The following is a 24,518-nucleotide window of genomic DNA, read 5'->3' on the forward strand; positions in this document are numbered from 1 at the left end:
GTGAGGGCATTGTGAATGCACACGCCTATACACGCATACTGGTGCGGCATCTTCCCACAGTGGGAAGGCACCTGTTCCACAAGCGGCGTCTCATCTTTCAACACGACAATGCCAGGCCTCATACAGCGCGGCTGACAAGAGAGTGGTTGACTCGCCATCACGTGCGAACTCTGCCATGGCCACCATCGAGTCCCGACCTCTCGCCCATTGAGAATGTGTGGTGTGTTCTTAAGCAACGTGTGCAACAGAGGGGACCCACGACAGTGGCTGCTCTTATCGCCTGCCTGCAGGAGGAATGGCACCGTATCAATGTGGAATACCTTGAACGACTCGTCCGCAGCATGCCCCGATGCCACAGTTATTCGCCGACGGGGCGGCGTCACACCATGGTAAACAGGATCCCCTCTAACAGTGGTCGAACTTCAATGTCACGTGTAGATGGACGAAAATGTTTTATTTTGTGTGGACACCATACATTGCTGCGTTGCAGCGGAAATTTATGTTTTCCTTTGTTCCATGTAGCCTGCTGAATAAAATATGTTCAGCATATGCATGTGTTCTCCTTCTTTCACAACACACTCCTATATTTGTGACTGGTCGAACTTCATTGTCACTAAGGTTGTAGATGGTCTGTAATTTGTGAACCCAGAATTCCCGGACCTGAGAAATTTCCCTGTCGTAAACAACACAGCTCCTACGATAGAAAGGCCATCAGGGAATAATAGAAGGGTCGCCAGCCGAGGGAACGGCAAAGGCTCTGGAGTGGAGAGTGTGACTGGTGGACTCTCTCCAGGAGGAGGTTACCTTGGCCACGGAATCACCGTGCCTGAGAAGGGATTTAAAGGGAGTCCGTGGAATATCACCCTGCCAAAATTCCACCAGCTGGAGAAAGAAAGCCTCTCGGACATTCAGTGGGAAACGGTTGAAAACATTCGCATGCTGCAAGCAAAGAAATGTATGATTGGTTCGGAAGAATATTGCGAAGAATTAAAAAAAACTTCTTTTTTTTTTTTAAATTATAGCCTGGGTCATTTCTGATTACCTAGATGACCCAGAGTATACACCGCTGGTTTTCTGTTTAGTATCACTCAAGTGTTCATGTGAACTGCCTTGCACTGTTGGATAGTCCTGCCGATGTAATTGAGCACACATTGGCATGTGAACTGTACACCCCGGGAGATGTTAATTTGGGTAGATATTATCTCCTGAAGTTCAATAATGCCCCTCCAAACTTGGGATGTTGTCTAAGAAGAGCAATGTGAAAACATGCAACTTCCTCTCCCCTCATAATAATTAATCTTTTGTATTATTTTCCAAATCCCGTATCTCCTCTATTCTTGATACTTCTCCCCTATCTGGACCATAGCTTCAAAAACTACTTTCTCCTGGATTGATTCTATCCTCAACATTTTCCTCGCCATTGCTTGTCATAGAATATCTTGTCTGAGGCACCTCCATAAAACAGATATTATGTCTGTCTTGAATATCCAAGCACAACACACTTGTTGCAAATTAGCAGACATGAAATTCTTGTATGAAATGAATTGCAGAATTAAATATGAATTTCTGCTCAACAAATTTCATCTGAGTCCCCACACGACCAACCCGCAACGTAAAGCTCTTTCACAATCCCACCACAAGGCTCTCCCTTCTACAGCGGTGGTCTTTCTACGGTCTTCCTCGCTCATATAATAACCTACCTCCAAATGTTGACATATTCTTGCCAGAGCAGTTTCAGAAAATTGTTAACAATGTATGAGTAATTTTAACTTTTTTCTGTGTCATCTTGTACGCTATTGTTTTGTTATTATTATTGTTGTTTTCCTGTTGTTATTGTTTCAGTATAAAATGGTCCTTCAGTACTGTATCTGAAACTTTAAAATAAATAAAATATTTGCTAAATGCTATTGTTTTAAAGCAATTAAACACTAATCTTGAAGTAGTTTACTGGGCTGACATATTTAACATAGAGTATCATTTTTGGCTGGTGGTGTTTGTCACTAGATAAAAACCTGCCTGTCTTTTATTTTATTTGTAGATATACAGTACATACGTGGCTGTCTGTATATAAGGGAAGAACTTAATAGACCCAGATGCTTCCATTGGTGTAGTAGACATTTTATTTTTATTATTGTCATTGTTAAGAAACCAAATTTTAATTGAAATGTAAAGAGAATACTGATATGAATATCTGAATTAGCATATAGAAGCCAGTACTTACACTCAAAGTTTGCAAATACAGTAAACCATCATTAACACAAATCCCAAGGAACCGAAAAATCAAGAGTTCGTATTTAAAAAATTCATGCTAACCGGGCACTCAAATTTTATTGATACAATACAGTTCTTTCTATACATTAACCATTTACAATACATATTATGTATGTCATCATAAAAAACATTACTACAGTACTACAGTAATTAACTTTTAAAAAAGTACTCACAGATCATTTTCTGGTGAAAAATTCCTGTATATTTTGGCAATCTCACTTGCTTTTGACTGAATTATAGGTCCACTTAAAGGTACATTTGAAGCTTGCATATGGTTGAACCATTCTAGAAGTAATGTTTCAACATCTTCTTACTTAGCACTATGAAGTAGCTTAGATTTGTTCCCGGAACTTGATGCAGCAGCATTAAGAATTTTTTCACGATCTTTAAGTATGTAGATAATGTAGATTTGGCAATTCCATACTGTTCAGCAATTGTCATTTTTGTTCAATGCACCATGGTCTACTTCCTATAGGATTGTCAGTTTTGTTTGCAGATCTATGCCTGTCTGTTTCTTCTTGGCCATGACACCCATCTTACTGCTTGCAACTTGATGTTACTTGTACTGGCTATGTTTTAAAGAATAGAAAAACATTTGTAGCAGAGGAACGACAAGAGAAAGAAATTATGAAAAACTTTGAAAGTTCATGTTAAATGAGATCTAATGACGCAACGGACTAAAAAACAGTTCGTAATTCGTGGTAACCAAAATTCATGTTAACCGATAAAACTTTCTATAAGATATAATACATCCTTGCCGGGACCAACATTTTGTTCATGTTAACCGAGTTTGTGTTAACGAGGGTTTACTGTATATAATGTGCCTTTTGCTGAAATGTAATCTGATTAATAATAATAACTCTTAAAACTGTAGTTTTTGGGTGACTGAAAAGGTTGGACCCCTCCCAATGTTTATCTATTTGTAATGTGTGGAGAAGGCCTCCCAGATTGTATGGTGTGTTGCCTTGTAATCCCTGGATTCAATCTCCTGTAGAGGCACATCCCACTTTAAACTGTAGGTCCAGTCCTTAGCATAAAGAGGGCTTCAAACAAACTTTGACTTTTTTTTTATAAATGTAAGGGATTGGGTATAATTATCCTTGATTAGTGTTTGAAACATTGTGAGCTTCTTGAAATGATTTGTTATTAAAGTTAGTATTTTGTCTTCTTGCTTAGGAGGAGCAATCATTCTTTGCTGGTTTGAGGTTTCTGTGCATGTTGATACATGATAGAGGAAAGCTGCAAATGAGAGATTTGAAAATGTGTGTTGGAGTAGTTGAAGATGTAATAGACCAGCTTCCAGCATGCAGTGTTTCTTCAGAACTTGAGGCCAGTAATAATAAAGAGTAAGTACTTGTTTCCACCTCATTGTTGTTGGTAGGCATGTGGGGAAACAAATATCTGATAAACATAGACAGAAACAGTATAATTTTCTCTCTCTCTTTTTCTGTAGGGCACTAAAATGATAAAACATTGTTGATTTTTGGTGTAATTATCATTAATTTAACGATATGCAAATATCTCATTTTTTGGCAAAGGTAATCTATTGGTTAACTCTTTCGCTGCGCTCATCGCATTTATGCACAGCATGCCAGGTGCCATGCTCCGCGGAAGTCGCATTATTGCGAGTTCATACTTCCACTCGCTGCGGGTGTCGCATTTCCGCAGTACGTCACTTTTAGTAGCCTTCAGACATCTGTTGATACTATTTGGAACTATTTGAACTTGTAGTTTTGTTTATATCCATATGAAGTCGCTAATTACGCCTCCGTTTAGAATACGCGCGTTGAGTGCTCTGACATGTCAGTTTCAAATGCATGTTCGAATGTAAACAACATGGCTTCGTCAAGTCGTCATCACTTGTCTGATAATGATGTTACTCAACTGTTGAATCAGAAGGTGAATTAAGTTGTGACGATAATAGCGATAGTTTTTATGAAACTTCAAGTGGTGACAGTGATTGTGTAGTGTCTGATGAAGAATTTGTACCGCCGTCCGTAACATCATGGAGCAGAGTGCAAAGCAGCATTGATCTAGGTGCGGGAAGTTCGACACAGGAAAGTGCTAAGTTACTTGGTGACAGTACAGTATTTAGCACACCATTTTCTTGTTTTATCAAATATTTCCCCCGCTCAGTATTTGAACACACTTCAGAACAAACTGAAGTTTTCGCCACCCAGTATTTTGATACTACTTACGAATTTCTTCGCCGCTCCACCACTCTGCGTCATCCCGTGTTTTGCGAAATACCATACCATCAGGGACTACAGAATGGTTTGCCAGTGTAAGGAATGACTTTTGTAATTTCTCTATAACATATTTTGCAATGTAATTTTTTTAAATTATTCTTTCTAAAATAATTTCTCCAAAATTTCAAAATTTTTCAAAATATCATACCACCAGGGACTACAGAATGGTTTTCCAGTGCAAGGAATAAATTTTGTAAGTTCTCTCTCATATATAACGCAATGTAATTGTGAAAATTATTTGTTTATATATAAAAAAAAAAATTCAAATTTAATTACGCAGCCAAGGGATATTGTGTGCCAGAGAATTCCGCAGCGAAAGAGTTAACCAGATTCATCTCTCTAATTTTGCAATATTTAATCACGTGCTCATCATGTAACTAAAAACACCCATATGGATTTTTTTTTTGCATTTCAAACAAACAAGAATCTAATATTGACAGACATTCCTTCATGTATCGTGCACTTTACTGTGTGTTGTTAATTTTTGTGACTAGGGCTCGGAAGTTGAGGAAAAATCCTTTTTTTCCCTAGTGTTCGAAGACGAGGCCCAACATAATATGTGTTCATTTTGGGTCATTGTAGGCCAGAAAAAGATGGGATTTATTTGTCCTTTTTTGCCTTATTGGTCCTTTTTTAGCCATTTTTTTAGGTCTTAGCGGCTTTTTTTTTTTTCGACTACGTTGTTACTGCCCATTCTCGATTCGAATCATCAGTTCATCACCTCTAAAACATCCTTTCTGTAGTAAGGAAATAAAGAAAAAATAAAATAAATATATTTGAACCATCCCTGAAACGAGAGAAAAACATTTTTGGATGACTGAAGCAGGTACGGTACAAGGTCCTTTAACCGTAACGTGTCTGGAAGATCGTGCTGTAAGTGGCAACTTTCCCTTGTTTTCAAGCTTTCAGCATGGTGTATACAACCAGACAGCACGTGCCTGCAATGATCTCAAGTCAGATAAGGAGGTGCTGCACATATTCATTAAATATGTAATTAAAACTGAAGTTATTAATTAATTTGGATCACATTTATTTGTCCTTTTTTCCATTTTTGGGTTGGTTTTTTTTTTACATTTTTAGGTCTTTTTTTGGCAATTTATAGGTCTTCAACTTCCGAGCCCTAGTAATGACTTTGGCTCCAGGTACTTTTGTTTTCTGTCGAAGTTATAGACACCTATTGTTAATGCAAGGTCATTCAGCATAATTAAACTCAAAACTAAATTCTGCTGCATTCCTGACCTTTTGTAGTAACTGCCATCTAAGATTCCAGTTTTGAGTCTTGGTGTGGATGTTAGTGTTTCTTTGTATCCCTTCGTCAGTGTACCTTACATCATGTTTGCCAACAGCAGCATTAGGTCCAATCCCAAGAAGCCTTTCTGTGCATAAAGTGGACTTCAAATCAAATCAAATTTCCTCCCACTTTTGGTACAATGATGAGGATAAGTATTGTCTGGTGAAATTGATGAAAGGACACTCATAACACCGGGGTTCAAATTCAGGAACTTCAGTGGGGAGATCGGAAGTTGACCACTTTAATGCTTGGTTACAGAGCCAGCTACAAAGGCAAGAGTGCTAACCATTTGGCGACACATGAATCATAATCTACATTATTATTGTTAGAGCCCGGATTTGTAAGCGAAATGCATATTCTTTTCCAGACTTCTAATGGTAAGGAGAAAGGTTATACTTCGTATTACATACCTTCATGAGCTATTTAACTAAGGTTGAAAGTGTTTATAAATGCTTATTTCTTCAGGAAACTGTTATGCTTGCTTATTTTATGATTTTGGTTTAAAATAGCATATTTTACCCAAATCTGTCATATTTCAATCACACGTTGGCATTGGGATGACGAGATCAATGCTTCTAAATAGCCACACGGGAGAAACGGCATCCAAGAAAAGATACAGTACATCCAAAATCATTTTTCCAAATTACCTGATATTATAACACAGTTGAAAGCTCGAAATAATCCATTGCAACATTCGCTTTCTCTCATTGATGAAATTTCAGTAACGTTGTCTTCAGAAAGTCATGGTGTTGCTAAAATTGTGTCCGATAAGCTTAGGTATTACTGAAAAACCCCGGTTACAAAACACTGTGTCAAATTTATAAAAATATTTCTGGTGAAGAAACAGACATTGAAGAGGAATTCACCGAAGAAGAACTGTGGTGTTTTTCACTTGCGCCTGTGATGTCATGCGAGGTGGAAAGAACATTTTCACTGTACAAATCATTCTTCACTGACAGACGCAGGAGCTTCACACAAGAAAATCTCAGGATGACCTTCCTTACATACTTGAACAGCTTTGAATAAGATAAAAGATCTAATAAACAAATGTTTTTTTTTTTCAGATTTTCCTGTATTTGTTTATGCTTATATTGGTGCTTATTTTTTTCATTTTTTTGTGCTTATTAACTTGATTATTTTACTGTTTGGTTGTGCTTATAAATCCGGGCCCTAATTATTGTCTTATTTGTTTCTTGTGTATTGCTGTAAAGTGGCATTAGTGCTGCAATATAAAATATTGTGTGTATGGGTCTGTGATAATTTGCTTACATTACACAATATCATTCTTATTTACAGAAACTTGGCACGTGCAAGAAAGTATCTGGATGTGATTAAACAGGAGCTAGATAACATTGCTAGTTGTGGCAGCAAGTGATTGTAATCCAGATAGAGTTCCTGGTTGACCTGCCTGACTAGGTAAAGTAGACTGGAATTTTCAGCACCTGATGTCTGAACAAAACAAAAAGTATATATTTTTTTATATGCCACCATTGCTTTTGTGCTTTAAGTTTGATTGAAAGCTATGTAGTGAGTGAATTTTCGCACTAGGTTGTCACGATTCACCAAAAATTATTTCCTTTGGACATAAACAGGTAAGCTGTATTGTTTTTGGAGATAGCACAAATGTGACAAATGATAGGGCACGTCTTGGCAGATATGTCCCTAACTCTTGTCACAAAATTTTGTTAGATGTTACTAAAAGTAATTCTACAAAATTCTGTTCCTCACAAAAACAATACAGCTTACCTGTTTATGTGATACAGTATGGCCATCTTCAGTTTTACATTAGAGTGTCTCTTCAAAACAGTTAACTACATATTATTAGAAAGGTCCTTCACCACAGAGTTAATGTTCTGTATTTTACATACCTCTTGATGTATTCAGATGGAATGCTATCTGCTGGTATTAGTCAGCAAGTATTGAAAGGTGTTCTAATGTCTGTACTGAATTAGAGGTCAAAGTGCAATTAAAATTAATAGATTTACTATTTTGTATGTTTAAAAAAATGTATGAAAGTTCCATATATTTTGTCTAAATACATCTTTTATATCTCACCAACATATTTTTGAACATTGTATAAGTGATATATGTAGTTATGTGCTATTGTCAGAGAAATGTAAATGTGAACATTACCAAGAGGATGACTTTTTTTATTAGTATTGAATAGTTGTTCGTGGAATTTAACTTTATTATTATTTGGTTTTGTGATGGGTTAAAAATGACAGTATTATGCAATTAAGTGCTCAAGGTTTATGCAAAGACCACGAAACATGCCTCTTACTCAGAGTTAGGGGACAACATAAGGAAAGTAACCCTTTACCTGATAACATGGTACATGTACTTAGGTACACTAAAATTTTTCAAACTTCTAGGGTGTTTTGTCAGGTTCGATCCCCAGAGGAAGCACATTGCTTCAGACCCCATTTTAAACAGTAGACATAGTAAAGTTTAGCGTATCTGCACATAAAGTGCACTTTTAATTTTAGAAGGGCAGTAAAGCTATTTGTTACCTTTTATTGAGCAACTTTGGATTCATAATCTTCCACTTTATATTTTTTGCAAATTCTGTCAAGTTATCCCCCTTTCAAACATGTTTTTTTTTTTAAACAATTAGGACTGAGCCTATATCGGTATCGGAAAGTATCAGTTGGAATTAATCTATCGATAACAGCTGATACTTTTCTGGCATATTGGTCTTTCACGGTGTTTGCAAAAATGCCGTGCAACACTTCCGCAGAGTCTAATTATCCCAAAAATTATGCAAAATTCATTTTTTTTTTTTTTTGCACGAAAAACTATATTTTGTGATTACGTAATATTTATTTTAATATTGTGATGTAATTCTTGAATATTCTATAGCAAATTTCTTGGTAATTTGATTCATGTAATTGGAGAAGAATATTTACACACCAATGTTGATCAATATTTTGAACAAATTTTTATTATTATAATTTTCAAGTATCTGTATCTGTGGAAATTGGCATCGGTTCAAAGTGGTATCGGCTCAGTCCTAAAACCAACCCTTTTCCAAGTGTATTTGAGTTACTGTGAATCTCTGCGGTTATTGCATATGTACTGGATAAAATGCCATCTTTTGAGGGCTGGTAGTGTGTCTCTGTGAGAGAGATATGAAGGAAAGGAGAAGCAGACACCAAGAAATGTTCAGTACTTCGTAGCCTATCCCTATCAGCAGAAAAGATCAAAAACTAATGAATATTAAACTATTGTTAAAATTCAGATAAGCAGTTCTTGATATTTTAAAGAAACATTAATGTACGTTTTTGTCACTACTTAACTATGCTTTCCAAAACTGCTAATTTTGTCTTCTGGTATTGGCAAGGAATGTCAGGGACCCAAGTTGGATACCTGGTTGAGTCTCAAATTTTCAATAAGTCAATTTCTTTGTGTTCTAACATTCAAAATTAACCTTGAAAATTTGTTCATTCTCTTGGTAATGACTTCTACTTTATTTGCGTTAATAGATGAAATGTTTATAATATTCTTGTCTTTCATGGAAATGTTTATGTATAAAAAGAGTCTAAATAAGTGAACTCTCTCAAAGAAGTCTTTGTTTATTTATGATTTGCACATAGTTAATACTCATTAGGTTAAGTTCAATTGTTGTTTTCTGTGGTTGATAACTCTTGTACTAAATGTGGTAAGCCAGTCTTGTGGTTTATTCTAAGTGTGCCTGCTCTCATCTTGTGGCAAATGTTTGAACTAAGTCAATTATAACACTTCTCATATTGGAAAAATTGTGCTTCCATCTGGCAACTACAATTTGAACAAAGTCAGTTCAGACTGTAGCTACTGCCAAATTTTGCTAGAATATCGCCAAGAAATATTAATACCATGCATGCAAGTACATAGTAAACATAGTATTAAAAATAATACTTTCGAGTAATAAGCAATCAAACATATATTACAAGAAGCAGTTTTATTTTACACTGACCAATTTTGTGGTAGATATAAGTTGTGTTGTGTGACATGAAGGGTCATTATTTATTTACTTTATTTTCAAGTTGCAGTAAAAGAACAAGTTCACACTCTGAGCAGCTCAGATTATTCTTTAAAAATATCTATTTCTAAGCACTATTCATTAACAGGGTAACAATACATACCTTAAAAGTTGATTGGTTTTCGGTAGTTCCTGATACTCTTGGGAGGGAAATGTATGTACAGTTAAACTTGCCTTTAACATATTTCATCCACAGTTAACATATGGTGTACATCGACACTGTATGAAAGCATAAAAAATCTTTATTCTTATACAAAAGAAGGATTGTGAGATGTAGTACGTAAGCACTACTAAACATCCTGGTATAGTTTTGTCTTCCTCAAAAAGTGGCAGGTGGGACTTAAATGGTGAAGTTGAATGTTCAAAACCCAGTATGCAAAACTGTTTCAGCACTTTCAAGTCATTTCCCATCATCTCTCTCTCGTAAGGTGATATCAGATTCATTTGTTTCAGGCACAGCTCAATGATAAACAATTTGGATTTGACACGGAGGAATGCTTGATCACAAAAATAGCAATCTCAGACAAATTTCTTCTTTCCAGTTTTTTGATTGCAATATTTTCACACACACACATTGTGCATCATAAATATAACATACATTATGAACCATTTCTTATTTTATATTTATATATATATTTCTTGTATTACAATTATTCAATTTTCTCCCTCAATAACAAATATCACAGTGAATACTCATCCTACTCCATCACCACTACTTAATAAAATCCTTTCTCTAATCTCTTCACAGTAAAAGATAAAAATAATGCAGCATGGCTTTTAAAAAGGTAAGACATATGGCTTTACAATGTTCAGCTTAATCAAAAATATATATATTATATATTGCTTTCCTTTATGAAATTAAATGTGACTAGAATATATTTTTTTCTTGTATTTGCAAGATTTTAAGTGTGCATATATGCACACTGTATGTAAATATGTATACATTATGTATAGACTAGTATGCATTTTAAAAACATTCAATATTATTTCCTTTTGGTTTAACGAACATTATTTCTTCAGTATTATTGTTTAAAATTTTTGAACAAAAATTAAAGTTGCTTGATTAACAAAATACATATATAAACATACAATTCTGAACATAGTGCAATCGTATTATTATTATTATAACATTTTTAAAAAATGCTCAGATTAGAAGGAATTAACCTTGAAAAATATATTTTCCAAAGTTTGTCACCATGCTGCACATGTTTGGTAAATTCATGTTTTCAGAGTTTGTTTTGTATCCGTTATAGTTTAAATGGCACATTCAAAAATCATAATATAAATAAAGTAGCCACAAAGAGTGTAAGTTAGTACAAAAGAAAAAAACAATACAAGTCAATGTATGTTGGCACAATTTTAGATAAAATTATTCATGTTCCCAACAAACTTATATCCAAAATTAGCAACTTGAAGAAGGAAGAAAACAAATATGTACAAATCATTTGTAGTGAAAATATACAGATAGAAAGACAATTGCACTTGTAAACCAAGAAATATAAGCCAACACCAACAATTTTCTATGTAAAACTAAAATGTACTTAATATTTGTTTTTCAAAAAACAATTTAACACCTATTTTGTACTCTTAGAGCTATTACATAGCTTTGCAATGTTAAGCTGTACATAATTATTCAAGTGACTACCATGTGTGTAAAAAAATAAAGGCTAAGGAATTTCCATAAATTGCTGTAATTTGTACTAAAGAAATAGTACTTGTGCCTTGTAAGGAACATTTGATGCTTCCAAAATGAATGACAGCCATGCAGGGATAAATCATTGAAACATCTACTTACAATGTATACATGATTTACATACAGTTAATGTATTTCCAATTACCATATGGTAGCAGAAGTTAAATTGAATTCTATATTGATTGAGGAAATCATTTCCAAAATGGCAGTGAGGACATGCTGAATATATAAATTTAATTCCTGACTGAAATGAATGCAGTAAAGTAGTACTTATTTTGCTGTTACAGCTACTCCATTTCATCATTTTCCAGTAATATTTTTCTTATTCAAACAATAAATATGAAGAGAAAAAGAACCCAAACAGAACAGTGTTTTGTGATCACTACAATTGATATTGCAAACATGTGAATGAATTCCTCATTTCCATATCTTGGACATCTGATTCCATGTTGTTTCCTCACAGCCAAAAGTCTAGCATGGCATTCCATTGTGGGAAAAATAGTTAATAAAGAAATAAAATCTCAGTAGCGTCAACTGTTGATAGTGTGGAATGGTTGCCAAAGAAATTTAAGAAGAAAAATTGCTTTGAACACAGAAAAATAGTCACGTGCTTATATATATTCCTTTCTCTGTATGAGTTAATACATATTTGTCATAAAATACTTTCCAATACAGAACTCTTGAGAATGTTACACAGCTAATGCAACCAAAGTTTTTCTCTTTTTAGATTAGAATTTTTTTCACCATAATGCATAAACTGCAAACAGGTAGACCAATTAGAATAATACTGATTTTTATTATGTTGAGATCATATCTCAAGTTTTATTATTCATTCAACTTATTGCACTTTAAACTTATACCTTTTGAGGCAAATCCATCAATTCACCATACAATTGAATACACCTCCTATTTTATAGAAGGCGGAAAACCATACTGATGGTGTAATACATATGTATACACACGCACACATATATATAGAGCCTGTTTGCAGTGCTGTTTTCATATACTTGTAATTAATGTGAGATTGCATGCAATCTTCAACAAATATCAACACAGGCACATTCAACTTAAGAGCAACATCTGAACATGTCTTATTCCTTAGCAACAACGCAAATATCACAGTTAACTTTGCACTTGGGATGGAGGCAGTATGAAGAAAAATCCATGTCAGTGTAAAAAAATGGCCACTAAATCTCTCCATGGAATAAAAGTCTATATTTTGCTTTTCTTCATTCTGTCTCCAAGAACCACATTTCTTTTGAAAGAAAAAAAATATTCTGAGTCTATCCAAGTCTTGTTGCTGTATCCAAGCTTGCAGACCTTCTTTTCATATCACTCAAAAAAAATAGTAATTTTAAAACAATAATGGCTGAAAACTAATATCACAAAGCCTACAAACAAAGAAAACACATCAAGCTGGCCGAGCACTCATTTTTTTCTGTGACTGCACATCCACTCAGAAGGAAAGCACCCCACTGGGTTCACTCAGTCTTAATGTTGGCACCAGAAGATTCTGGTTCTGATTTCACGGCGTGACCACTGCTCTGAGACAAACTCAATACTGTGTTCATTGGAGAAGTGGCAGAGATTTTCTCGCCACTTTCAGAGTCTACCGATACGGGCGTTGAAGGATGCATAGCAGGCGACATTGACAATGCTGGGTTAGCTACAGCAATTATGTTACCTCCACTGGATGCTATTACCTGTGGATAGCAGGAAGAAAATAATCCATGATTCAGGGAAAGAAAGATCATGTAGCAAATTAATATACTTATCTGCGAAACTGCCACTATCCTCTCAGGAATATGCTATGTTGTTGTTTGGCGAGCTTCTGTTGCTTTTTGTTTTGCAGCATGTTCTGTGCACCATTATTGCTTGCTTGTTCATGATGTTCCTTTGTGCCAAATGCTGTAGTAAAGGGATCCAGGTGCAGGGTGCCTGTTCACTGTCGATGTTTAATTCATGTGGAAAGTGCATAATGGCATGTGTGTCCTTCATTTTTGTGTCAATCAGAGCTATATTTCTGGTATACACTTTCCAGATTTCATGGTTATTGCATTTGATGTGTTGGGCAAGTCCAATGGTGAGCTGGGCATTTTAAAAATCTTTTATATTCTGCTGGATTCTTTTGTTAATGGATCTGCTGATGTAATGTGACTCACACTCACACTCTGCATTGTGTCATGATAGGAATTGATTACCTATTGCTAGGTCCTCAGCCTGCTAATAGGTATCTTCCTCAAATTGGATGTAATTGCATTTGAGGCAGATTTATAGGTCTGGTTATCTCAGTTACTTCTAGCATGAAGATGCTAGAAATCTGCCTCAAATGCAATTGATCGATTGATTGAGTTTATTTTACTTTGCATTTTGTGCCTCTTGGCTAATTTGCGAAGATGGGGATGAGTGATGAAATTGATGAATGGACATTCACAAACAACCAAGCCCGAGCGCAATGTGCTAACTACTCGGCCAGAGGGTCCGGCTCAAATGCAATTACATCCAATTTGAGGAAAATACCTATTAGCAGGCTGAGGACCTAGCAATATGTAATCAATTCCTATCATGACACAATGCAGAGTATGAATGTGAGTCACGTTACATCAGCAGATCCATTAACAAAATAATCCAGCAGAACATAAAAGATTTTTAAAATGCCCAGCTCACCATTGGACTTGCCCAACACGTCAAATGCAATAACCATGAAATCGGGAAAGTGTATACCAGAAATATAGCTCTGATTGACACAAAAATGAAGGACACACATGCCATTATGCACTTTCCACATGAATTAAACATCGACAGTGAACAGGCACCCTGCACCTGGATCCCTTTACTACAACATTTGGCACCAAGGAACAGCAGATAGTGCCGCCATGAACAAGCATCATTACAATCTCCTGAGAGGATGGTGATAATGACCACCGAAGTTAATAGATCATCATAAAAACAGTTCTGCGGCTAAGAGAGTACCTCATTTCAGTACGTTGACTGCATAGAGTTAACTCTCACTAATGAATACATGTCTGCATATCCATGCTGTGCACATTTAGCAGAACTAAGTTTTAGTTTGTTATTGAAAATCCAACATTTGCATTTTTATTGTGTAGGTAAAGTTTTGTATTCTGCTTTGCAATTTTTATTGATTGTCGATTAATTTTGAAGGACACTGCCTTTGTTAACAGATTACGGCATGTAGGATAGAGGTGGTAATGCATCAATGCTTTTTTTTTTTGCATTTTTCTGATCCCCCCCATCTGGTGATGCTTGTGGATGTTGTTTGTTAGTATGAAGTTTCCACCAGATGAGAGAGAAATCTGAACTACCACCAACTGGGAGCAAACAAAGCATTGATGGTCTACCATGCCGTAACCTGCAATAATGAATAAAAACTGCAACACCGAAATACAAAACTTTATCTACAATATCACATGCAGTATGGTTCAGTCAGATATTGAACCCAAGAGCATGCTTAGTCTTTCACATATTGTAACTCAAGAAAGAGGTAAAAAAGAAACATTCGGAGTTCTAGGAATAATTTATGCAATAATAGCAATTGGTTTTCTTAGAGACACCATCTTTGAACTTTTACTGTATGTAATCCCTTTTTGCAGGGGCATTATAATGAACACTCTTGCCTTTGAATTTGAAATGAATTGAGCAAGTGAATTTTGAGTGAATAAAAGCATACAATGAACAACAAAGAAACAAACAAAAAGTGTTCTATGTTGTTTTAGACACATGTGCATACATGCATGCAGATGTCTTTATTATGTTTTATGATCAAAAAGAAGAAATGTTTATTAATTTCTTTTGTTTTGATATTTATACTAGGAATGGCCAAAAACAGTATCCTTTTGTCCTGATAAATAGTTAACTGAAATGTGGATAAGCATCATGAGATCTTTTCATCATTCTTAATTTATATAGTATGCCCATGACAATATCATACAGCGTGTTTGTCTCAAAACTCCCCTATTTTAATGTGTGAAGAATTTTTTGGAAAATGATTTGGCAAGCAGGAAGAATTCATCACATTTATTGAAAAGGTCTGTAAACCTCTGAATGCAATGGCTCATTCATGATATGCCTTTAGGCTTTTACGAAGCTCAAACGAATAAGTGTTCAGGATGTTGCATGACCTCATTGAAACTATCAGTCCTTTTTACTCCAGACATCAGTTTTGCAGCATAAACTATAAATAGAAGAGTTTTGAGATGGACACCCTGTACATAAATTGAAAATTAGTGATTTTTACATTGTTTCATGAATTCAGAAATGTTCAATATTAATATCCTAGTTTTTCTCTTACTTTATATTCTTACATATTATATATCCTTTCCGGGATATGCTTACCTGAACCTTACTTTCTTGAAAGTAGCTGTCGTATGAAGGTGGTCCCACAATTCTATTTGTTAATTTTGGAGATTCGCTAGACCCTTCACTGCCACACACCTCTTTGTCCTGACTAGCCACAAGCTCCTTCACTACTCGCAGCCCCTCGTGGATCAGTGTCTCTTGCACCAGCTGTTGTTCAAAATAAATGGTCAGATTCAAGGAAGAATGAATCCATTTCTTAGGCAAGTGCATCAAAATCAGTACATTACATTTTTTATGATACTATACTGAACCTAACCAAATTCAAACCCCTTACAGTTTTGGCTACAATGGCATGTTTAACAACTGTTGTGAATTTGAGGGAAGATTGTATTTGGAATCTGCACAATAGTTTTTGTTATTCTTCTCTTCCTTTACAAATAGATTGTTGTGTCTTGTTCTTTAAAGATGGGCTTTTGTAGATCTTATCTTCATGTCTAAGCTATTTGAATTGTATTTTTGTCTTTAAAATAATTTTGCATAAAATATAGAAGTTTGTGTGGATAGCAGAGATAAATTTTGGTTTTGTTTCAAAAGTATTTTCTATTGTTGGTATATAAGTACCATCTATTTTTTTTGATATTCCAATTTTCGTCACTAAATATCCCCTTTTAGCATAGGAATGCTTGAAATTTCCATTCAGTTATAGTCCAGTCAACAATTGTGTGTGAAATGAGTCATGTAGAAATATTATTTCATCTACCATATTATTAGGCTCAAGTTCTAACCATGTAAATTTTATACAAACTGAACTTGTCGGAATGTCCCTTCGAGGGCTAAGGCCTGCTAAGCAACATTTCATTGTGTGACATGTGGTCAGTACATCAAGTACAGTTGTTATTTGACCTTTTGAACAGAAATCGGCCACTTCAAGTAAGTCGCCAATTATCTTTCCAATGTTGGGTAAACACTAACATTTTGGGACTCACTGGAAGATGAAATCTGGACCACTCATGCCAGAGGCAAGAGCATCAATCATTCCGCTATGTGAGAGCATTAGCAAAGGTTATGAAAGCAATAATTTTGCCAATGTTCAAAATTCTTCTAGCACTCCTCAATGCAAAAATACTACTAACTACTTCCCTGCATGCATTGTATCCAAATGTCGCAAAAGGATCTCAAAGTATGACCTACAATACGCTACAACGTAGTGGCACAAGAACTGATTAATACTTCCTTAAATTGGTGCAGGAAAGTATTTCAGCATACATCAGTTAAAAATAACATCTTGATCACATTGTGTCATGTTTATGCCCACTTTATGCTTAGATAGGCTAATTAGGATTGGTCCTACAGTTTTGAAGTGAGATCTGGACCACTGTGTAAGGTGCCTCCACTGATGATCAATTGTGTAACTCCTTGATTACAAGGTGACAGCATTAACACCCTTGGGGAGCCAATAATTTGTCTTCTGTTCACTACAAATATAATAATAAATCACCTCTATAGTCTGTTTATCTGCATAATTGGTGTCGCATGATCTCATGGAAAGCTCTGCATTTACAAAATGTTTGTAAAAATTATATATTTCAGTATGTTTAGATCAGTTGCTGTCAATATAGGATAATAGGTATCATGGTTTGGTGCAATAAACATGGAACTTTACCTACATAGTAGGTATCATGTTTCAGCCAAGATAAACTCTTTTGCCCACTCAAGTGTGCCTGTTGAGCATATTATTGTACTACATTATGCAGCCAACCTGTTTTTCTTACATTCCAGCTTTCTCAGTGGGTATAATGTGTAATTGACTTGCATACTTGGTTCCTGAGACCCTGAGTTTTTACCTTCCATGCATTTTCAGCATGACGTGCATGCATACTATCACAAAGAGTAGAATGGAATATATATGTATACATTCATATTACCAGACAATTCATGGTGTGGTGCAGTTTTCATTCATTGTCCGATTAATTTCAAAGGACCACTGCCTTCATTAACACAGTTTATGACATCTAGGATGCAGATAGTAGCTTACCACTGCATTGTGTGCTAGGTTAAGTTAAGTCATCTGCTCCGTGCAGTGCAATTTTATCTCCTTGGATTTGTGGCTGGAGGTTATGCAGCAGGTCTGCATTTTTACTTGTTTGGGATCTTTTGAATTACTAGTGTTGTGTGGGTGTGGTTGTCTGGTTTCCATTAGATGATTGCATGCATTTGTTTGTTGATATTATCAGTGCAAGACACTCTTGAGTGAAGTACAGATATGGTGGAGATAGAATGGCCTCTGATGTTGTGCAAGGCCTGATCTAGGTCATTTTCTAATGAACTACGCGAACGCTCTTCTGTAAAAATTGAGCCACACTCCAGCTTCCTGTGTGGGTGTATCAAGTGTACAAGTCTGTTTTCCTGTATACAGAGGTGTTGAATTTGTTTTGGTGGTACCAGATGGTGAGGTTGAGGTACACAGTTACCATATTACAAATTTTTATAACAAATTTGGTCTCAACTGATGACCAAAAAAGCACTGCAATTTTTGTTTCTTAATCTCTGAAAATGTGTGCTAGAGAGAGATATGAGTCCCATCGCCGCTGTTTTCTGGCTTTCAAGACTGGAGCCTGCTATTACTTTTCAAGTAGCTCCCTAATTGTCCTTATGACACTGGGTCAATGTCAAAATTTTGTTGGCTACCACCAGGAATCAAATCCAGGACAATTCATACCAAAGGCAAGAGCACTCACTAACCATTTGGCTTTGCAGAAGCCCATGTCTAGTGTCATCAAAAACTGAGGTCTGGACAGTTTTGGAAAAATATATACTGCATGGTATAGTGCACGTAATTTAGGGAAAATCAGTTTTTCAGCTGCTATCTTCAAACTCTTGTCCAGTTTCACTCAAAGGCAGTACTTGACCTGTCCTTGAAGATCGAGCTTCAAGAAGAATACAAGGTCTGGCTAAAAGAAAACGAGACTAGCAATCCTGTCGGAAGCATACATGCAGCAGTGGAGAGCGCATGTGTGGGAAATAAACCTTGAAGTTTCAAGAATCTGATGACAGAATTCTGGGTTGTCTGTGAGCAGTGCTTGATCCGCAATCATGTCACTGCAAAATGGCAAATATGAAACTAAGCCCCGCGACAGGTTAACCTTGCAGCAACTTTTCGCATATATAGACCCAAACGTGCGCGCAGAAAATAGTTCCGCTGCAATACTGCGGATTTTCTCACTGTCTGTGATATGAACAGCTCAGCGGTTAAGGTGAGACTGGAACAGGAATGCTGAGTGCCGCTCTAGAGTGGATTGATACATAAAACCTGCTGCAAAGTTAACCTGTCGCGGGGCTTAGCAACTCCCTGGTGAAATTGAAGAAATCACCCGAGTAAGTGTCTGCTGACTCTGTCAATGCCCACTATGTCTGCTATCATTCGAAAGCTGACCTGACGATCTTCCCGAACAATGTCATTAGTTTTTGTCACATTTTCTTCTGTTGTTGCTGTGACAAGGTGACCTGGTCTTTTGCTGTCTTCAATGTCCTCGCATCCCCCAGTGAAGCGTTTGTGCCATTCAAACACATGCACACATGACATCGCATTACCACCACATGCCTCCTGCAACAGTTTCACACACTCTGTGATTTTTCATTTTCACCAGGAATTTGAGGTTAATGCATTGCCCGATGCGATTGCAGACCTCCACCTTCAAGTACTGCTCACAAACTAACTATGAGTGACAGCAACTCAGGGTTCTGTCATCAGCTTCTTGAAGCTTCAAAGTTTATTTCCAACGCATGCACCCCACACTGCTGCACATATACTTCTGACAGAGTTGCCAGTCTCGTTTTCTTTAGCCAGACCTCGTATAAGCTGACACTTTTTATGGCAGTTAAAAAATGCTACAAAATTGATATCTTTTCTCCCTCTCTAAACTACACATACGTTTAAATTTTCTATTGCCTAATTAGAGGGCAAGTCAGGGTGCGAAATCATGAGGGGGGATGGGGAGATTTCCCCTACCAACAATCTTGGCCTCAAAAATCCCCCCACCAAAAATTTGTGGGGGAGAGTTTTTGTTACAAAAAACAGAAGATAAACAATTACTTTTAATTTCAAATATACTGTACTAAGAATAATATCAAATACATACACAAATTAGTGTAGTTGTGAGTGTTCAATGCTTTTTCTCACTCAAAGAGATCATTAACAAATCTACATCAACATGCACAATAAAAGTAAATTATAAATATGTATATCATGTAATTTATATGTATGTTTGTGGGGAGGGGGTTTGTACATTAAGATCTTTCTTCCCCTCACCAGTCTTAAATGATTTCGCACCCTGGGGCAAGTGATACTTCACATCACAGGAAGTGCTTCAAAAATGTAGTGTACACAGAGTGTTGAAATTTTCAAAATTGGACAAAGAGTGGAGCTGTTTTACTGAGGACATTTTGAACATCGTGTATATTTGTGTTCCATACTTTAATATCGTGGTCTGGGCCCTAGATTATACCATGAGGATCTACCCAATTTGTCTTTTTCATAATAGTATAAGAGCTCCTATGATGGCATAGTAGTTACCTTGTCACCTTGTAATCAAGGGGTCCTGGATTCGATACCCAGTGGAGGCACAAGCTGGTTCATTTCCTGCTTTAAACTGTACGTCCAATCCCGATTGGCCTAACTTGTGCATAACATGTACTTCAAACAAAAACTTGTGAAAGACCCTCACAATAGTGTGAACACCCTAAGAAAATGTTCTTGTATCACTGCAACCAATTGTCATCAAATTCCATAGAGTATGTTTCAAGTATCCCTTCTTTCATCATCACTACTTCATGCATTATTTTAATAACCTAACCTATTACCAATGAAACTACACAATTCCTACATCAAAAAATGGAATAACTACTTTAATCCCATGTTTTGATAGAGCCTTTTTTTATTTTACTTACTTACAGAACCTGCCTAGCTCATGGCTTGGTATTGAGTCTGTGCTCACTATCTCCTTCACCTCATAATACCGATGGACCTTGAGGTGTCTAGAGATGACAGACTAGAATATCTCATAGTAACATGTCACATACAATTGAAATTATGGCACTGGAGATTATCAGGGGAAAGTTATTGGATGATACTAACTATAATAATGGTAAACATAAAATGAAATTAAATGGTAACATGGCAAAGTGTCTTCCAAGGTGTTCGTTCAATAGGCACAACATGTTTGAATTGTTGCTTAGAATGTATGCTACATCTGTAATTTTATTTAAACATTGCTTTCCTGCCAGTTTTGTCAGAATTTAGATCAGAGGCATTGAGCTGCCTGCAACACCAATTGCAACCTCATATATTACTGTCTCCATTAAACGTTAGTTGTTGGATAATTTGGACGTGGGTGTAAAATTGTCTACAATGGATATCTGTATCATTATGTGTGTCTTTGATTACTCACCTAAGTTAAGTAAGTGCACGTATACTAGAGTGCAAACATTGTGAATTTTTTTAACTTGTAAGACACTTTGCCTAGATTCATAAAAAAAATAAGAAATATTTTTTTTAAAAAAACAACATAATTGGAAACTAAAATGTCCATGGAGTTAATAATAAATATTTCTGGCCCCAAACAAGTTCTGTTTAAAATTTGTATTTAGCATATTCTTACGTTTTCTAAAGTTCAACAGTAATTTGGAATTTTGATATACATTCTGTTCCAGAAGTCTGTGGAGCAAGCAAACGAAACCAAGCCCTCTGTGCAAGTGGTGTCGAGAGGGTTCAACCAATGGGCACATGAAAGGGAAAGGGATTGCATGGAGGGGCAGCATAGCTGTAGCTATCAGCCGTTTGCAGCAACATGGCATTGCTCCACAAACTCCTGAGACAGAGTACGAAGGTTGCTGGAAAAGTTTCTGCAAACTACCATCAACAGTGGCACTAGTGTTCCGCTATTATAAAAATTGGAAGATTATACCTTTTTTATGTTTAAATTATCTTTGATTGTTTGTTTAAGCCTATTCGTTTATTTTTCACAGCAGTTTGTAGTAGTAGTTTCATGTGAGAAATGGAAATTTCTCGTGAACACTTTCGGGCATGTTTACCACCGAAACAATGCATTGAGCGACTTAATTTGGCTTTTGAGGATGAAGCACCATCCAATAGGACTGTGTACAATTGGTTTTCCGAATTCCAGCATAGTCGCACATTTCTCAGTGATGAATTTCGTGAATGTCTTCCATCCACGTCTGTAATTGCCAGTAATGTTGATGTTGTGCATGAAATGATTGAGAGAGATAGGCATGTGACATACTGTTGTGACATACTGTGAGATTCAGGCATCCTTGAACATTGACATGAAAGCAATACATACGATTTTGCATAGTCATCTGAACGTACAGAAACTTTCAAGCCGTTGGATCCTACACAACTTGACCGAAGCTCAAAAACAGGCTCGTGTAAATTGGTGTAAAGAAATGCTCAAAAATGCAACTGAGGCAAGTGAAATTTGCTGTACTTCATTGTTACAGGGGACGAAATAGGATCTATTCATACGAACCCGAAACTAAACAGCAATCCACTGTTTGGGTGTTTCAAAGTGAGCCGAAACCAACAAAAGTTGTTTGTTTGAGGAGTGCTGCCAAGCAAATTATTGCTTTTTTTCTTCGGTTATACCGGACATGTGGCCATAATAGCTTTACAAGATCAAAGGACTGTAAATGCTGAGTGGTATACAACAATTTGTTTGCCAAAGGTCATCAATGAATTGCGTAAAACAAACCCAAATCATCGCATTATTTTCACCACGACAACGCCAGTTCCCACTTAGCACACCACACATGTTGATTTTTTGTCCAGTAAAAATGTCGAATTAATGACTCATTGTCCATACTCACCTGATTTATCACCTAATGACTTCTTTTTGCTCCCACACATGAAAAATAGGATGCATGGTGAGCGATTTGTGTCGCCTGAAGCAGCTGTTGATGCATTCCGAACAGCGGTTTCAGAGATATCAGCTTTCAAAATTGGTTTGAGCGTATGCAAAAGTGTATCGATCTTAAGGGTGAATACATTGAAAATCAATAAAGCCATTCCCAGAATTTCACATGTCTTTTTTCATATTGATTGCAGAAACTTTTCCAGCAGCCCTTGTATAACATATATTATTGGATCTAAAAAGGTAACAAAAGCTCAGAAAACAATATTGAAAATTCTAAAAGAAGGATAGTTAAAATGAAACTGCAAAGTAGCAACTGAGAAAATACTGCAGTAATATTCATGTATCATCTGTGAAAAACTTTTAGAAATACAAACACTTGAAATAATTGGCCTATGTTAATAGATCAAATTGTTATTAAAATGCAGTAACCATTATTATTCTTAACATACAAAGTATCCTGATTTTTATATAATGCCACATAGATCTTGATGGTTTATACTCATCTCATAACAAGTGTGTGTATTTAAATTAAACCTAGAACTATACTGGTGATTTTCCAGCAGTATGGTTGATCAGATACTCTTAAAAGATTAGAAAATAACATCAGCAAGGAGTCTAAGGAATGAGTCTACTAGGAGGACTGTTGACATTGAACTGAAAGAAGAAAAGAAAAAAAACCCTGGTAGAGAGAAATCAATATGGTGGCCCAGAACTGTGTAAGTTGATTGTCCTTTGTTGCCATTCTACATCCCCTATGGAATTAAAGGAAATGAGTCTAGTTGTAAACGTAGCCAATCAGGAAGAGTTGGGAGGTTTTTCTCTTGAATGCTCATTACATCTCACCAGTGGTGGCGATTGGGTTCCAAAACTGGGAGGGGGGGGGGGGGCAAGGACAGTTTTTACTTTCCCTTGGTAGATAAAGGTTTAGTATAGTGTGGGAGCAAAAGTTACAAAGTTGCATCTCACCTACAAAATGACACAAGGAGTTATTCTTTCAAACCTAAAAAGAATGTCAAACATGTAGGATTTAAGTAAATCATCACTACCAGATGATATTTCAATCTCAATAAAAAACAAGCAGGAATAATTCCTGCAAAAGAATTCTGTATGTTTGGACATTGAACCTTTGCATATTTAAAGAAGTTCCATGGACATTTCAGTCAAAATAAAAACATAAGTAAATCAACAAATAGTGCAAAACAAAGCCTAGCATTGATTTCTAAAGTTTGATCCGAGGTTTGAAATTCAACATATGGGTTTCAAAAATCATTTCGGCATTAATTTTTAAACAAGCAATGTCATTGCTAGGCGGAGGGGCTGCACCCCAGCAAAATAGTGGCATATGTGAGTCACCACAGTGTGTAATATTGAAATGTGGCATGTTAATGTAGAGCTGTAGCTCAAGATTTCTACCCCAGGGTAAGGATGGTAGCGAGATGGTCTCATTCAATATTTTAGTAAACTATATTTTAATACTGAATACTAATTTAAGGGAGAATTTACACTGAAGCAACATGGGACACTGTCACTTGGAGACAGCAACGTTTCACATCATCGGGACATAATAGGCTGCATGAGCCTGTGTTCGATTGGTGACATGTGTCCCTTGTGCTTGTGTATATCTAAACAAAAATTACTTTGTTGGGTGACGTATTCACACACACCAAGCTGATGTCCATCTGATTATTTATAGAACATCATACTTTGTTCATAGTACTTTATAATTGTAAAGTTAATTCATCAGTGG

At 36.1% G+C, this 24,518-nt stretch overlaps 2 protein-coding genes across 10 annotated transcripts in view; one reads left to right on the forward strand and one right to left on the reverse strand.

The window, feature by feature from the left end:
* Nucleotides 1-11,494, forward strand: part of LOC146003038 (condensin-2 complex subunit G2-like) — a 94,352-nt gene extending 82,858 nt beyond the window's left edge. For both annotated transcript variants that reach the window (XM_083141203.1, XM_083141207.1), the window contains exons 19-20: nt 3,448-3,617; nt 7,108-11,494. In XM_083141203.1, coding sequence (XP_082997329.1) covers nt 3,448-3,617; nt 7,108-7,186 — 249 coding nt within the window. In that variant the 3' untranslated portion in view covers nt 7,187-11,494. The remainder of the gene's footprint in view (nt 1-3,447; nt 3,618-7,107) is intronic.
* Nucleotides 11,398-24,518, reverse strand: part of nab (NGFI-A-binding protein homolog) — a 182,290-nt gene continuing 169,169 nt past the window's right edge. For 7 of the 8 annotated variants that reach the window (XM_083141249.1, XM_083141236.1, XM_083141229.1 and 4 more), the window contains 2 exons: nt 15,879-16,049; nt 11,398-13,225 (listed from right to left, as the gene is read on the reverse strand). In XM_083141249.1, coding sequence (XP_082997375.1) covers nt 13,004-13,225; nt 15,879-16,049 — 393 coding nt within the window. In that variant the 3' untranslated portion in view covers nt 11,398-13,003. The remainder of the gene's footprint in view (nt 13,226-15,878; nt 16,050-24,518) is intronic. The other variant, XM_083141262.1, reaches the window with a different exon arrangement.

The sequence above is a fragment of the Lepisma saccharinum genome, chromosome 1, assembly GCF_977018435.1.
Source record: "Lepisma saccharinum chromosome 1, izLepSacc3.1, whole genome shotgun sequence".
Classification (NCBI taxonomy): Eukaryota; Metazoa; Arthropoda; class Insecta; order Zygentoma; family Lepismatidae; genus Lepisma; species Lepisma saccharinum.